This window comes from Lissotriton vulgaris, chromosome 5, assembly GCF_964263255.1.
Source record: "Lissotriton vulgaris chromosome 5, aLisVul1.2, whole genome shotgun sequence".
NCBI classification, from domain to species: Eukaryota; Metazoa; Chordata; class Amphibia; order Caudata; family Salamandridae; genus Lissotriton; species Lissotriton vulgaris.
In genome coordinates this window covers 697851893-697868994 of record NC_141693.1, presented here as the reverse complement: position 1 = coordinate 697868994, position 17102 = coordinate 697851893, and the positions used below count along the sequence as shown (strand labels likewise).

General features: G+C 40.9%; 1 protein-coding gene across 2 annotated transcripts in view; it reads right to left on the bottom strand.

The window, feature by feature from the left end:
- Positions 1 to 17102, bottom strand: part of LOC147711410 (cGMP-dependent protein kinase 2-like) — a 2360133-nt gene that overhangs the window by 642068 nt on the left and 1700963 nt on the right. For both annotated transcript variants that reach the window (XM_086922130.1, XM_086922129.1), the window contains exon 14: positions 11446 to 11587. In XM_086922130.1, coding sequence (XP_086778256.1) covers positions 11446 to 11587 — 142 coding nt within the window. The remainder of the gene's footprint in view (positions 1 to 11445; positions 11588 to 17102) is intronic.

Genomic DNA, 17102 nt, shown 5'->3' with positions numbered 1-17102 from the left:
TTAGCAGTGGAGCATTACTCTGCCACAGACACTGCATTTCGTGTATATTCCGTTCATTTTACCCGGCCGGGTTTGAACTATCATCGGCTGAGTGCTCTCACCGTCCATTAGTGATTATCACAACCCTGAAGAAGTTGCGGAGCAATTCTCCATTGTGCGATGAAACACGTGTCGGCTGGCTTGTTCTACGTTGCTTTTTTCATCTCAAAAGGATTAAAAAGAATTAACTCGATCGATTCAAAACATTTTTTCCTTCCGTCTGAAAAACATTTGATGTGTTGTTTTTACATATTGCACTTACACGTTTCTTACTCTTTATGTGTGCCTAGGTGCTTGTGTACATGTTCATTGTGTGTAGTTTGTCTACCCCAAATTAAGGGGTTTTTGTGCATATCCCCTTGCCGAGTTTGCACCATATTTAATTTTTGTATTATTCTGTACTTTTTAAGCATGGGCGAATTTTGCGAATTCGCGATCTGCAAATTTGCGGATTTGCGAATTCGCAATCCGCAAAATTCACAAATTCGTGCGAATTTTTTTATTTTTTGTGTGTTCGCAGGGCATTTTGCGTGTTCGCGGGGCGCTTTGCGTGTTCGCAGGGTTTTTTTTTTGCCTGGTTAATCACTGCCACCCTCTCATTTTTTATGCCCTTCTGCTCTCTGTACCACTCGTTTCTGTGTCCTTCTGCCCTCTGCCCCACTCATTTTTTATCCCCTTCTGCCCTCTGTCCCACTTTTGTGCCCTTCTGCCCTCAGCCCCACTTAGAATGGTGCCGGCAAGCTGCGAGCACCATTCTAAAATAGCTATAATAGACAAAGTAAAGCAGGTGCTCCAGTTGAAGGTCAAATTAAGTTACACAATCATTAATCACCCCAAGTTTGGGTGATTAATGATTGTGTAACTGAATTTGAGCTTCAACTCGAGCACCTGCTTTACTTTATCCATTAGAGCTTCCTGTTGAAGCTGACTTTTGTAACTATTTTAGAATGGCTCTGGCAGCTTGCCGGCACCATTCTAAAAGAGTTACAAAAGTCAGCTTGAACTTTTGACCCAATCCGTTCCGCTCGCGGATTTTGCGGGATATTCGCAAATCTCGCAGATTGCGAATTTACCAAAAATCCGCAAAATCCGCGAGCGGAACAGATTTTCGGCCCATGCTTAGTACTTTTCTGCGTTAACTAGCTGAGCGCCCAATCAAATCCCTGTTTCCTATCAAAAAATCCCACTCTCTTATAGGTATGTTTTGATTGCAGTCCTGGGCAGGAAAGTCTAGTGATGATTGCCATGCCTTAAATGGGGTGGACCATCAAACACTATAACCTGGTGGCCCAGTGATGGGTAGGCCACATGGTCAAAGGATTGTGCCAATGAAGCTAACTGAAACGCAACAGGCAGAAAACCTGGTTCCTCATCCACGGAAAGGGCAACCATGATTTTGGTGCAGTGACCTGGCAATCTGTGGTGATTTACCCACCACCCAAAACTCTAAATGACATCCTATTTCTTTTAGATACTTTTTGCGATGTTTTACAAATGCAGAAGTTGTAGTGTTTCCCTAAAAGGGGAAAAAACGCACAATCAAACAATCAAAATTCTCGATAGTAATACAGTGTGAGTCAATAAAAATAATATTCTTCAATTCCTACTGGGGTGCTAGTTTGGCTCTAATTCACCTACTACCCTGAGATGCTATTAACACTGCAGTGACCTGGTGTGTATACAAACTAATTGAAAAGAAAGAGCATATATCAAGCACACCCTCCGGTATTCCAATATTCCCAAGTTTTGGGTTAATAAATTGGCTTCAGACCACAAATACAAGTCTGTCCCTTGAACAATGTTGCCACTCAGTAAAGATCATTCAATGTTACAAGTTGTACGAGATAAACAGAGTCCACACTGTGCTGTTTCTTCAATTTGCTGTCATTTTATTTCCTCATAGTTGTTACATTGATCATAAAAGACTGCCACTATGCCAACACGTGTTTTGTCTCCCCTTAGACTTTATCAAGGTGATTGGCAAAACCCTTATTGTCCTACTGTTATCAAATACCAGAATTGTCTTGTGCTTCTAGTTATACGAAATCCACAGCCTTCTCTTAAGAGTGTTCTCCAATATCTTCAAAAAGCACTAGCAATCCGTGCCCCAAGTAGATGTCCTTGACAATTCTGGAATTTGATGAATAGTGGGACAGCAAGCGTTTTTGCCAATCGCCTTGATAAAATCTAAGGGGCGACGAAACACGTGTTGACATAGTGACATTCTTTTATGATGGATGTAACAACTACGATGAAAGAAAATTACATTAAATTGAATAAACTGCACAGTGTGGACTCTGGTTATCTCGTACTACTTGGAACATTGAATGATCTTCACTAAGTGGCAAAATTTTTCAAGGGACAGATTTATATTTGTGGTCTGAAGCCAATTTTTTAACCCAAAACTTGGGAATATTGGAATACCAGATGATGTGCTGGATAAGTGCTCTTTCTTTTCAAAAAACTTTTTGTGATGTGGTAGCAGGTCATGCAGCATTTTTTTTATATTAATGTTGCAAATTCCATTGATGTATTGAGAGTTTGTATTGAGCACAAATAAAAAAAAACTGGTATGATTATCTTGCACATCTTTTACTCTCATCTGCTCATTCTTCAAGTGCACTCATTGTTTATGATCCATGGCAAGGCAAAAATGCTGAGAGCAAATCACCAAAAAGTCATAATAGTTTGCAGATTACCTTCGAACACCCTGCAGTCATAAACCCCTCTTCCCCATCCCTCTCTACGACTGAAATAGAGAACAGGGAATGTGTACCTGGCCTTCCTAGGGTAAGCTGAGCAAAAGTGATTAGTTGGCCTACCTCCAAGCCTTTACCACTGGCTATGGAGCTTAGTCCATTTAGTAAAAGCTCTTCACCCAACCCTTGCCAATTATGTACCTTACATAAAGGCAAAGAAGCAATGTTAATGTGGAAATTTCTTCTCACACACATCATGATCAAGGGATACAAGCAGCTGCCATTAGTACCAGTTTGCTATCTGTGTGCTAGGAGGAGGATATGGAGGCTCTGTATTATCTCACATGATCGGAAGGCAGGGAGCCTCTCATTGAAATGGACAGAATGTCAGCTTTACTAGTTTTCCAAAGTTTTTGGGAGACAAGGACTGGTTCTAGCTGACCTAGACTTTCTCCACCCCCATTAAAATCAACCTTTGAAACACATTCCTCCATTCTGCCATACACTACCTAATTATACCTACTCTGTAACTAAGGAGGTGATTCCCTCAAATTCTAGTAGAGCATTGAAATGGCCAAAGGTCGCCCTTAATGAAGCAAAAATGGGGGCCATTAAGCGACTTCTTTGTGAAAGCATAAAAGAACTAACAGAATGAATAGAAGAAGGGCTGATTAATGCTCTTAGCGTACACACTCGCACTATTGAACAAATTGGTAGTTACTTCCAAGCCCCGAATAGGCCCACTAAACCTGTTGCCCAAATGGGAAAATGCAGAAAATGGTTCACAAAGAAGTGTAGACCCAAAGCACGGCCCTGATAAGTGCGATTAAAGATAAGAAGAGCCCATCCATCAAAGTAGCAAGGCAGGAATACAGAAAGGCACAGCATCAAGCAAAGCTAGACTGGGAAGAAAGCTGTTGGGTTGACCTAAAGAATGCGGGTTTAGCAAGAGACACCAATCGCTTTTGGTAATTGGTTAGACAGGCAAATATGGGGGAGTCAGAACAAATCCCTAATAATATTATATCCCAGGTCTGGCATGATCATTTCTGTAATCTATATTCCGAGCCTACCAGTTTAGATTTGGAGGTTTATTCTGTTCAAACTTCACTAATTTCAATAGAGGGCGACTGTGATCCATTTACATTAAAGGAAGTAGAGTAAGCCATAAGTAAGATACTACCTGCAAAAGCCCCAGGACCTGATGGCCTACCAGGAGACATATTCCTAGCTGACCGGGACAATTGGGATGCATATATTCTCCTCCTAAATTTACTCTATCGTCAGAGGATGCCCGGTCCCGGATTCATGGAAGGGAGCTGAGGTAGTCCCAATTTACAAAAAGGGGGTCAGAGAAGACCCCTCCAACTATAGGCCAATTAGCCTCATAGATGAAATGCAAAAGCTAGTTGGCAGGGTCATTCTACAGAGAATTCAATTATGGGCAGAGGAAGAAGATATTCTCTCACAATTTCAAGCGGGTTTTAGGCCCAAGACAGCAACAGTGGACCAGGTCTTTATGCTTCTTATGATTTATTGGAAAGTGGTGACACTTGGTGGGGGGCAGTCTTTACATTGCATTCATCGACCTGAAGACTGGCTTCGACCTGGTCCCTCGACATAAGTTATGGCTTGTATTGAAAGGCATGGGTATCCCTACGTTAATTCTTAACTTACTCATAAGGCTACATGAGGGTAACTATGCTTAGATTAGGTGGGGGTCACAGGGACAGCTTACTGGCAGGATTCCAGTAAACAGGGGAGTTCGCCAGGGTGGTGTGATGGCACCCACCCTGTTCTCATTATATGTGAACGGGGTGGTTAAATTCCTGCAAGAAACACTGGCAGATGCCCCGACCCTGGCAGGGAATAAGGTGCCAAGTCTCCTGATTGCTGACGACATGCTCTTGTTCTCGAAGACACCAGCAGGCCTCCAGAAGCTTCTGAACAGGTTCCAGCTTTTTTGTAGCACTTGGGGTTAAGTCATAAATATGTCTAAAATAAAGTTTATGAACTTCAACCCCCATAAATCCTTTAAGAGCAATATGACCTTAGAGGGAGTCTGTCTCGAGAGAGTTAAGTCCTTTGACTATCTTGGGATACGTCTCTCTGATAAAGCCCAGTGGAACTTTCATTTGGACAAAATGCTCCTGAATCACAGGCGCGCGGCTGGAGTGATAAGTAAGGAACATCGCTTGTCATATAGCAGGCCAATTGCTCCAGCCCTCGTCGTGTACAAGACTAAGGCAGTTACTTTGGCTCTTTATGTCGCTGAACTATGGGGTTTTAACAATCTTGACGACCTTGGTAGTTCAGAAAACAAGTTCCTAAGGAACCTCCTTATGCTACCCCAGGAAGCACCCTTAACCCCCTTGTTGTATGACTGGGTAGGCGTCACATCAAATTTCTGGCCAAACTCCACCCTTTGTTGTATTGGGCACACCGCAGAACTTGCAAACTATGCTAACGCATTCACTGAGGTAATGACACTGGACACTGGTAAAAATATAAAATGGATTTCGAATTTCAAGGCTCTAATGCTAACCTTGGGACTTAAAGAGTCATGGGCCTCCCAAAAACCCCGACAAAAAACGAGCTCAAACGAATCTACTGGGAGTGGATAGTTGCTAGAGATCATAGTAATCCTAACCTAGGTAGGCTCACAGAGGAGTTATTTTATCACAAACCATCTAGAGCATTTGAACGTTACCTAGACGTGATTCAGATCCTAGAGACATGACTCTATACATTTAATTTAGATTTAGCACAATTCCAGTTGCTGAATTTACTATGAAGTGGCGTCCATGTAACCAGACCACTGCAGAATGTCCGTCTTGCCGGAATCTTAATGAGAATATTGCACATCTCATGTTTGCCTGCCCTGCTTATGCCAGCACTAGGTCTAGTTGGCTCACGCCCTTTTGCAAACAGCTAGGCACCACTAGCCATTGTGATGCCCTTCGCATATTGAGAACAGACCCAAGATCTTTATATGTCTGTGCCGTTGCAAAGTTCCTGGGACGAGCCTGGTCAATCAGGCATAGGGCTATGCACAGGGCTTCCAAAAATTTGAGATAATGGTCATAAGCATGCAGATTGTAAGATTGAAGTTTTCTTTGCTGCTCCATGATTTAGACAAATAATTTTTTATATCTTAAATTGCCCTTTCTGTCCTAAATTGTTTTCCTTTAATCATGCTGATTAATCATAATATTTGTCACAAGCTTTATCTTTTATTGACTTAGTGAGAATCTCGTTGCTGGTTTTTATCTATTCGATTATTTATGTTTTAATGAGCTATACATTTTATTGATCAAGAGAGAATTGTGCTGTATGTTTTTATCTATTTATGCATTTCTCCCCCGCATTGAAATTGTATTTGCTTTTATGATATTCATATTGAAATAAAGTTTGATTGACTGACTGACATTCCTCCATCTTCTAGGGCTTTACATAGCCTGTGTTCTTTCAGGGAAATGCTAAAAACTCATCTGTTCAGTTTTATCAAAACTAAGGGGCCTATTAGGATGGCAGGCAGACGTAGTGGTGCTGGGACCGGCCGCCAGTGGTGCGGCGGTCCTGCACCGGCAATTCGGATGCAACAGTGGCATCCCCCATCCACAACCTTGAGGCGGGCGATGCACACAGCACCACCCGTCACAATGCTGTGGCTGCACTGTGTGCATTTGCATGCACAATGTGGCAGGCACTGTGCGGTGCCTGCCACGTTGTACATGCAAATGCTGGGGGGTACCATAGGTACCCCCCTTGTGCACCCCAACACCCTAAACCCTGGGGGCCCGCTACGGGCCCCCGCGTGCAGTAACCACATGCCTTTTCATGGCGGCAACGCTGCCATGGAAAGGCACATCACTGCATGTATTGTAATATGGATGCGGTGTCTTGCAGACACCACCACAATATACATCCCCTTTTCTGGGTCCCCATCGCCATACTAATGTGGCAGGGGGAAATGGAATGCGGGCAGAGGAGAATGTCAGGCGGATTGCCACTGCGATACGGGCGTTGGCGATCCGCCCAACATTCTAATAGACTCCTAAGTCTGCATTTGTATGTTTTTCTTGCTTGCCTTCTCCATTAACCTATTTAGTTTCTGCATAAAGTACACTATTACTTGTTAGATCAATTTGCACGATAGTTAGAAATTGCATAAATAACAAGAACTTACAAACCCAATAGGTCTGGCATTGTCTAACAATTTTTTTGGCAATTTTTGTTTCGTTTTGTAAAGGGTTTAGAAAACCTACATTGTTTGGGAATCTGCTGGGCATTCGTCAATGTAGAAGAACCACATTGATGAAAGGGAAAATATTTTTGGGTCTCTAAAAAGCACAAAGAAAATAAAGAAAAAGAAAGAAAGAATAAAGCAAGAAAGCTAGAGAATAAGAAAGAAAAGAAGGAAGAAAGAAAAAAGAAGAGGGAAAAAACAAAAGGAAAAGAAACAAAAGAAACAAACTAACAAACTAAGGAAAAGGAAAAAAAAGGCTAAGGAAAAGAAAGAAAAGATAAAAAAGGAATGAAGGTATGAAGGAAATAAAAAATGTAAGAGAGAAAGAAGGCAAGGAAGAAGGAAAGAAAGAAAGAAATCCATAAACATTGTTTTACAAGTGGTACAAATGAAAAAGGATAAAGGCTGGTTTTCAATCTGGTTAAAGTTTATTAAAGAACCATTGGTGCACTTGAGTCCAGAGTAAACGTGTTATAAAGAATTGTCTGCCTGTGAACTGCTTACTTACTAAAATGAGGATAACTTAAAACAGAACAGGTTCACATGGAGGCTGTGAAATACCAGCAGTCACATATAAACCATGTACACTGTAAATTGAATTTAAAACAGGATTGGCAACAGACAGGAACTGATAAAAATTGGAATGTGGCCTTTGCTCACATTTGATATAAAAAAGAGTAGTTAATTTTATACTAAAATAATTAGAAACAGGGATGGAGAAAAAACAATCATCAAAACAAACATACATTGACAACAGTGAAAATATATATTAAACATACAGAAATGTCTTGTTTCTCAATGTATGAGATCCATCTTCATTAGATTAAGCCTATGAGTATGTCACATGCATAGGGTTCGAAACTCAAATCAGAGAAATTGACAGTAACTACAACAAAAATAATAGATTTGCCGTCGGCATTTCGGTCTCCATTGTATCCAATCAGTGAGACCATCTTCAGGATGAAGGAGAGGTGTGTGTAATTTCTTGACCCCCTTAGTTGAATAATTTAGAAGAAGATTCAAATTCTCAGAGGAGTCGTCTTCGATTAGTTCATAAGATCGAGCAATAGATATAAATCAATTTGCCTCTTGACGCAGAGAGGAGGAATTAGTATCTTGTTTTAAAAAAGCTGAGGTATCCATGATAAGCTCGTAGTGAAAGATCTAAGCAAATTAGGAAACCTTTGGTTGTTTTTTCTGTACCCCCATTTCGAATTTTCGAATCTAAAATTAACTACTCTTTTTTGATACACCCGCTGACTGAATTTGTTTTATTTTATTATTTTCTTTATTTCTTTTCCTTCTTGACCTGATTTTAGTTATCCTATCTATTGAGTGTCATTAGATTTCACAATGATTAAGACATAGTCATTTTGAATCATTATTTTTGAATGAATATCTTGTTTGCAACTTAACTTTTTTACTTTATTACCAAAGACTCCAAGGAACGGTTGGGTTGCCCGTTTTCTTGCTACACATTTTGTATAAAGCATCCTGCTTTCATCTCAAACCATCAATTGCTAGTACCGTGCTAGAGAACGTACGGCAATCTCACTGCTTCCTTTTGTAGCCAAAATCGCTGAAAAAACTGTTAATAAACAACTGACAGAACATATTAACTCTAACAGCTTGTTACATCCCTCTCAGTCAGGCTTTATAAGGGCTCATTCAACAGAATCTGCCCTTCTATTAGCTACGGAAGAACTGAGGAAGCAGGCAGAATGGGGACAAACGGCAGCACTGATCCTGTTGGATCTTAGTGCGGCGTCTGATACTGTATCCCATAAACTGCTTCTACAAAGACTCGAAGTCTGTGGTATCAGACACAGGGCACTGAAATGGATGACATTGTTCCTTTTTGGAAGGAGTTTTCAAGTGTCACAACAAATATGTTATGTTATGTTATGTCTTCTTTTATAGCGCTCGAATCACCGTGAGGCATCTCGGCGCTTGCTTTTGGGAACCCGTCCTGCCTTTTCCCTGTGAGATAACCCATACTGGGCATCCCCAAGGTGAAAGCCAGGCATCCCGCCGCTGGGGGGCTGTAATGGAGATTAAGCAAGCTAATGCCCAGAGTTGCAGAGTGTGAACCCGTGATTCGAGTAGGCACCGAAGCCAGAATTATCGAGTCCGCGGACATTTGGGCTCAAGACCCTGCCGGGTCGGGAATTGAACCCTGGTCCCGGGTCTGACCTCTGCTTCAGGGTCTGCCTCCTCTAACCAGTGAGCCATACTTCTCCACTAACACAGGGAATACCACAGGGCTCAATTTTGAGCCCAACACTTTTCAACCTGTATGTGGCTCCACTGGCAGTACAAGTACAGCAATACAATGTGTCAATTGTGTCTTACGCGGATGACACGCAGTTGATTGTATTGCTGTCTCAGACTCAAGAGCAAGCTGCAGTCCGTTTCTCCGAATGTCTAACGCATGTGGCAGAGTGGATGCCTAACCACTGCCTTAGATTAAACGGAAGCAAAACAGAGGTAATGATTGTGGGTAAGGCACCATCCATCTGGTCCTCCGCATGGTGGCAGAATCTCTAGGCATAGCACCCACTCCCAAGGCAGAAGTCAAAAATCTGGGAATCTGGTTAGACGACAAGATGACTTTTGATAACCAGATCAGGTAAGTAGCTGGCAAATGCTATGGAGCCATAAAAACCCTGAAAAAGATCATTGATCTCCTCCCGCCAGTAGCAAGAAAAACGATAGTACATGCCGTAGTCACCTTCCAACTGGACTACGGTAATGTGCTATACCTGTGGCCACAAAGAAAGGACTAGCAAAACTGCAGAGAGTTCAAAATGCAGCTGCCTGGTTGGTGCTTAGACTACCTAAAAAAACAGTATGAAGAAAGCACTGGTAAGACTACACAGGCTACCAATTGGAAAAAGAGTGCTTTTTAAGGCAATGTGCCACTGCCACCGGATCTTGACACTCAATAGCCCAAAATACCTGCAGCCTTTACTAACCCATTATATCCCTGAGCAAAATCTAAGATCTAGGGTCAAATCTATGGTCACCATACCAAGAATTTAAGAGACAGGATGGGGGGTCGTTCTTTCAGATACCGTGCAGCCAAGATCTGGAACACCCTTCCAATGAACATGGGAAAAGAAACGTGTGAAAGTAAATTCCACAAACAACTTAAGACGTGGCTGTTTGAAAAAAAGGAAGATTAGGATGGCTAGCATACGTCCGATCGACAGGTGTAACAAATGACGGCGTCTCGCTCCCAATTACCTTGCTCTGAGTTCTGAGTCTTAGCGCGGGGACACACCGCCGGTGTAACCAGGCGCTCTATAAATGGATAAATAAATACATTTCAACTCAGGCTCCAAACTCAAAGGCATCACTAACATATTATATAGTTAAAAAAAACACTGGCACTGAAGGTAACTACTTTGTGTGTAGATGAGCTCACTGTGAGAGAGCAAAATACAGTCACTCAAAGTGAATTTAATCACTGACTTAAGTAGCCTGGCATATTGCCCCATTTTGTATGCTGTAGTCAGCGATAGCAAAATGTGAATGATACAACAACAGACCAATGGATGAATAGAGGAGTCTGGAAGCCGCTTTAGATAAGTATGTTTTCCCTTTAATTTTTAGTAAAATTAAAAGATCTGGGTTAGTGCCAAACCTAAAAAGGAAAGCTGTTTGGCCATAGGCATTGTGGGAGGTGTGAAGAGGCAAACCTTGCCCCACAGTGAATGATCTAAAAAAATATTGATGGTGCCTCTTTTGGATGCTCTCCACCCAGCTCTGAGTAAAATATGAAAACAAAAGTAGCTCCTTAACATTTCTGGTGAAAAATAAATGCTCTGTTACGGACTGGACTATCCTGCACAAAAAATCTAACTGTTAAAATTGAAACAATAGATCTTCTTATCGTTTGTTTGCTGATAGCATACATGCAGCCTTATTTGTGTAAGCATGTGCTGAATGGACACATTGGTGATGAAAATGAGAGAGAAGACACCCAGCTGCAATAACAGTAGCCTCCATTTTATATATATATATATATATATATATATATACACACACACACACACACAACATCAGAAATTGCATCACCTCATCTGACACTACTGGTGAGAAAGCGTATCACATGGCCATTTACATCATCAAATACATTTAAAGTAACAACATATTCTCTTTTGAAAGGATTACTTGTAACTAAAGATGGGCAAAGTAATGTTTTTCAGTTGAAGCTCAACAAAGTTCTAGAATATTGCCATTTGTTAAGTTTGCCATGTACCCGGTTTAACTTCAACTTTGCCCAAGAAAACTTTTTTACCACCTTTTATATTCAATCGTGCAAAATTTTCCATTGAAACTTGTGATAGAAATAATAATGTATTTGTTACTTCACACATACTTGATAGCAATGATCTCCATTAATTCTCGGTTTCTAGTGAATTTCCTTTAACAACACTTGTCATGGTCACTCACCATTTTCACATAGCCATCAGAATCAAGAAGCAAGTTCTCTGGTTTTAAGTCTCTATAGACGATCCCCCGGTTGTGCAGGTAATCAAAAGCTTCCAGGACGCAGCCAATGCAGAAGCGCGCTGTTGTCTCATCAAAGAAGGACCTGTGAGTTTGAAGGAAAGTACGCAGCAATGAACAGCATTCATGCCAATTCAACAACTCCCCTCCATGAGCTGGAGGTGTATTTATAAATGAATATTCTAACTCCTTGCATTACAAGAGGAAAGGGGGAATGGATGGGAGGAAGTAGAAAAGGAGAAGAAAGTATGGGCTCAAAGACGTGAGGGGAAAATAAATAGGACGTTCATGGACGTTGAGTCACCTACATGTCGAAAGTGGTACCATAAACGATTTGTCTGTAATGACAGGAAGTGCCATCATGTGAATATTTCCATGTAGTGATGTCACATGTCCTTAACCATGATAACATCACAATAAGTCCGCCAATAATTGCATGATTAATATAACAACACAACATGATGGGAAACTGGCGCCTCAATGCACTTTGGTCGTCCTGATCCGACCCTTGTTGTAATCGGCCAAAAGCAAGGTGGTAAGCCTGCACCCTCAAGTAGCCACTACCTTTCCATCCATACTCCTTTTCACCAACCTGTGGGCGCCCATGCTACTTAGGAGTCTAGGGAACCAGCAGGGCTCCAGATAAATCATTGGAAAACCAATCATCGAAGTTGCCATGCCTCCAGGGCCACAAAAAAAATGAACCTGACTCGCGGGATCACAAGCCATATCTGACTTACTAGTTATCATAATATGCAGTAAGCAGCTTGGGAAGGTGGGTGGAATTGGGTCCTTCCAGGCTCTACAGATCTCACGCCTTGCGAGTAAAATAACATAAAAAACTAATTTAGTGGGGAGATCGTTTACTTTATAACCCGAAATAAGCCCTTATAGTATAGTGGGGATAAAGATTGTGATGGGCATAGAAAGAACATTTTCCAGAAATTCACTTATCTTGCCCCAATATTCTTTTAGTTCGGGACAATCGGCAAACATGTGGACATCATCCGCTTTCGGGTGACCACATCTCGGGCAGTGGTAAGCTATGTTGGAATATTTAGCCAGTTTCTTTTGAGTTATATAGACCCTGTACATTGTGTACAAATGATTTCCTTTTAGTGCTGCTGGCTTTATTATTGCGTTTAAAATGCTGAAAGAGTCATACCAAAAATCCATAAAGGTCACACTGTCCAATGTTAAAGCGTTGGAACACAATTTGTTTACCTCCAGTTCTGTCACTTCTTCGCCCTCTAGCAGCGCTGAGTACCAAAAGGATATTTGGCTCTTCCACCTGCCACCTCTCGTCACCGCATCGAATTTAGGATTTGGGATTTTACTATCTGAGGGTCTTGTTGGCCTTGTTGCCCACCACCCAGATAATTGATAGTATTTAAATCTGGTGAGGGTTCCCCTTGTCAGATTGGAAAACATATCCCAAATCAAAAGCCGTCCATCCTCCTGCAAATCCCCCCAGTAATTCAGCCTCGCCTGTTTTAATGGCAGTGACAGGTGGTCATTTAGGCATGCTGGAAGGCCTGGTGAATCCCATATAGGGGCCTGTGATGCGTAGTAAGGGATATTCAGCTTATTACTCACAAATACCCAGTTTTTCAGGGCTGTCCCCAGAATCCTCAGCCTTACTTTTAAAAAAAAAATTGGGTCTCCAAACTTAAAGAGAAAATAGTCTAATCCCTGTGGGACATCCTGTAGTAGGGCAGAAAATAGCAGACCCATAGATGATTGATCTCTTTGGCCAGCCATTAGTCTAAAGTGTTTGAAATGAAATGCCTGGCAGTAAAGAAGTAAGTCTGGAAAAGCCATCCCTCCTGTTTATAGGCTTCTTCTTAGTTTTTTCCAGGTGATTCATGGGGCTTTAGAATTCCAAATAAATGATCCCAATTTCCCTTGCAGCTTTCTAATTAAAGATAATGGAAAAGATAAAGGAATAGAATTAAATAAGAATGGTATTTTGGGGAGGATAATCATCTTCATAAGATTCACCCTCCCATAGATATTTAAGGGGAGAGAGGACCATCGTTGTAGTAGGGCATTTGTGTCCTTAATAACTCTGTCTAGATTAATTTCTGGGATTTCTTCAATTTTTTTAGCTAGAAGGACTCCTAAGTACCTCATTTTATTTTTACTCCCTACCGTGTCTACCTGCTGATTCCATTCCATTGTTTCCGTTTTCTCTCTGTTGATTGTATACCCGGAGATCTCACCAAAGCCTTCTGCAAGATGTAAAAGTAGGTATGGCTTCTTCCGGGTTTGAGGTATACATCAACAAGTCATCTGCATATAATGCGCATTTCAGCTCTAAGTACGCGATCTTAAATTGTTTAATTAGGGAATCCGATCTTAACAAGCAAACAAAAGGCTCAATATATAAATTAAACAAAAGGGGCGACAGGGGGTAACCCTGTTGAGTACCTCGTGCAATAAAGATCTGATCTGAGAGGGAGACGTTTACTAAGATTTTTTGCTGTTGGAGCAGAGTATAATGACTTGATAGCTGTAATAAAGTTATTTGGGAGGCCGAATTTGGCCATAGCCAACCAGAGGTATTCCCAATCTACCTGGTCGAAAGCCTTGGCGGCGTCGGCTGCCACGATGGGCAGGGGCAGCTTTTTCTCTTGAGCAACATCTATTGCCGCAACCACTTGAAAAGTCAGTTCATTGAGTTGCCTATCTGGAATAAAACCCCTTTGGTCACAGTGTACGACAGATTTGACTACCTTGGCAAGTCTAGTCGCTAATACCCCCGCATATACCTTGTAATCCACATTTAATAGAGAGATGGATCTATATGACTCTATCTTGTTTGGATCTTTATACACTCACTTAATTTATCCTCACTCACTCATACTCACTCTTGCTCACTCGTACGTTCTCACTCACTCACATATGTGCACTCAGTCTTACTCATTCCTTCTAAAGGTTACTCATTCTTTCTGGCTCACCAATCGTCACTCACTCATTCATTCTCACTCAGTCACTCTCACTCACATACAAGTTTACTCTGACTCATACTGACCATCTCTCCCTTGAATTCACTATTACTTTCACACACTCATTCTCATTATAACTCATTCATTCTCACTCACAGTCACACTGATCAACTATCACTCACTCTCACTCATTCCCACAGTTATTCTTATTCACATTTCCGCATACTCATTCTTACTCATTCATTTTCATTCACTCTGACTCACTTGCAGTCACTCTTACACTCACTCTCACTCACTCATACTTATTTACCGACACTCAATCTTACTTATTCTCACTCAAGCTCTCTCACTCACACATACATGCTCATACATACAGAGACATGCTCACATATACATATACACAATATCACCAGCATGAACACACACAACATACATTTAAAACAATTTAATTTTATTTGCCTAGGCTGCCAGCAAAGGTCCAATTCCAGCTCCTAGTATTCCATTTTTATTACACTAAAAATGAATAAAAGACTACTGACTATCAGTCTAATAAGAAATGGAGAGAAAACAACAAGGGTTTAGCCCAAACGCCCATAAGGGCGTGCTGTGCCTGTGTTCATGGCAATCATTTTGCAATTCTAATGCCCTGGGTCACAAAGGGTAAGCCAGGGGTCACCCCGAAATGACAACCATGAGCACAATGTGTGAGTGAAGGCATTAAATACCTATCAGTTCCATAAAACTGGTGTCTCTTTATCAAAGTTAGGACAAAAAAGCTTCTGATGTGGGTATACAACAAAACAATGTTGAGCAGTTGAACACACATATATCTGCCAATAAAAAACAAGCATTGGCATTATCAACAAGCCTGAATTTGACTGGAATCCTAATTTGCTTGTTTCCCCTGTTACTGCCATTCTTAAATATTATTTTATCACTGTAATAAAGAAACATGTTGGGCATCTTTGAACATTAAGCTAAGACTAAAATATAAAAAAATGCATTGCAAGATGTCGGGCCACATGTGTGCATGTATGTAAAGCATGGATGGTGACTGGAAGGCTGACGGAATGTAATATGTATTTGTATGCATTTTTTAAAGATACCACTTTAGAAATGTCAAACCTACAAAAGGCAGTGGAAAAGTATTGTTTTTTCAAATCAGATAAATACCCCTATGGCATTGGAAAGGAATAAGGCCACCTGTGAAACAAAAAAGATAAAACAGCTCATAAAGGGCGTTTTTGTCTTCCTGTGTTCAATGTGCAGCACTTGGGATTTTGATGCAATTGCTGCTTGATAGGGGGGTATTTACTGAGATAAACCTTCAATGTTGACAACTAGGGGGGCCTATTACTGATATGCTGTCTTGTGCATACATATCATTGTTAGACTTTATTCACCAGGAGACTCACAATTATTGAAGGAGATGTAATATAATGATTAAATATCTGGCTTCTAAATCACAAAGGTGGAGTTCTTTCAATGATCCTCCCTACACCCTACTTTCAAAAAAGCAAGAACGATGATAAAATCCAATTGTCTGTTACTAAATCCTGTTGAGGATAACTACTATTGCCACATAAAAGAACATGAAGTACCAACTTCTATTTTGTATGCCCGGTGCCTCCATGAAGCTGTGATCTTCAGCCAAGCTTTTCCAATTTCTTTGCAAACATTTATCACAGGATCATAAACAAGCAATGCCCCTGGCCATGATTTCGCACCAGTTGATTCCAAATGAAGAAAAGACTATGATACCTTGAAGCAGGTCAGTCTGGCCATCGTTGACCACCAACAAACTGAGAAACAAACTTGTGACATTGATGAGCTACCCCTATCCTAAACCATAGAGACCTGATACAGGCAAGCTCTACTATACCCACATGTACTCACCAGAAAGCCATTATCCATCTATAACCAATCTGCCTCTAAAAGGAAACTGCAACAACTTGGGCAATCAAAGGGTTCCTCAACATATAGGGGACAGATTTGTGTAGAACTACTTCCCAAAAAGTCAGTCATTCCCTGCCTTGGCTCTACTCACATTGTGGACAAGAAAATGGCAAGTAATACCAGGATGTGCAATCTGCTAATTCCCCTTCTACTCTTTGCTCTCACTGAGACACAATTCTTCACACATGTATCTACAAGTTTCAAGTTTCAAGTTTATTTTTATTTGCTTTGGTACTCAACTGAGGACCACAAATAGTGTAAACATAAAATTCAGGTTTTTTACAACAGTAACATTTCTTGTGCTAATACAATGTTAAAAAAGGTTTTAGAAATGTATAAAAGTTATAACAGACAAATTCATTTGGCGGGAATTTACAAAGAGTAATCAGTTCCTTTGCTAAGTTAATCCTACATTTAATGTATATGGCTTGCAAATACCGCTTCCTTGCCGTTACCACCTTTAGATTTAGACAGGCAAACATTAGATGCTCGACATCTTGCTCGCCTTCATTACACAGATTACATTTAGAGTTTTCCTTTAAGTGCCATTTGGCTGTTCCGGTTTTACTGGTAGCATACCGAACCGGAGCAGAACAATCGCTCTCCTGACAGTATGATTTAGGTTGAAAGCAATGTACTGTTGAATTTTCTTGTATGTTATAGTTTCAGTAAAATTGTTATATGTAGATAGTTTAG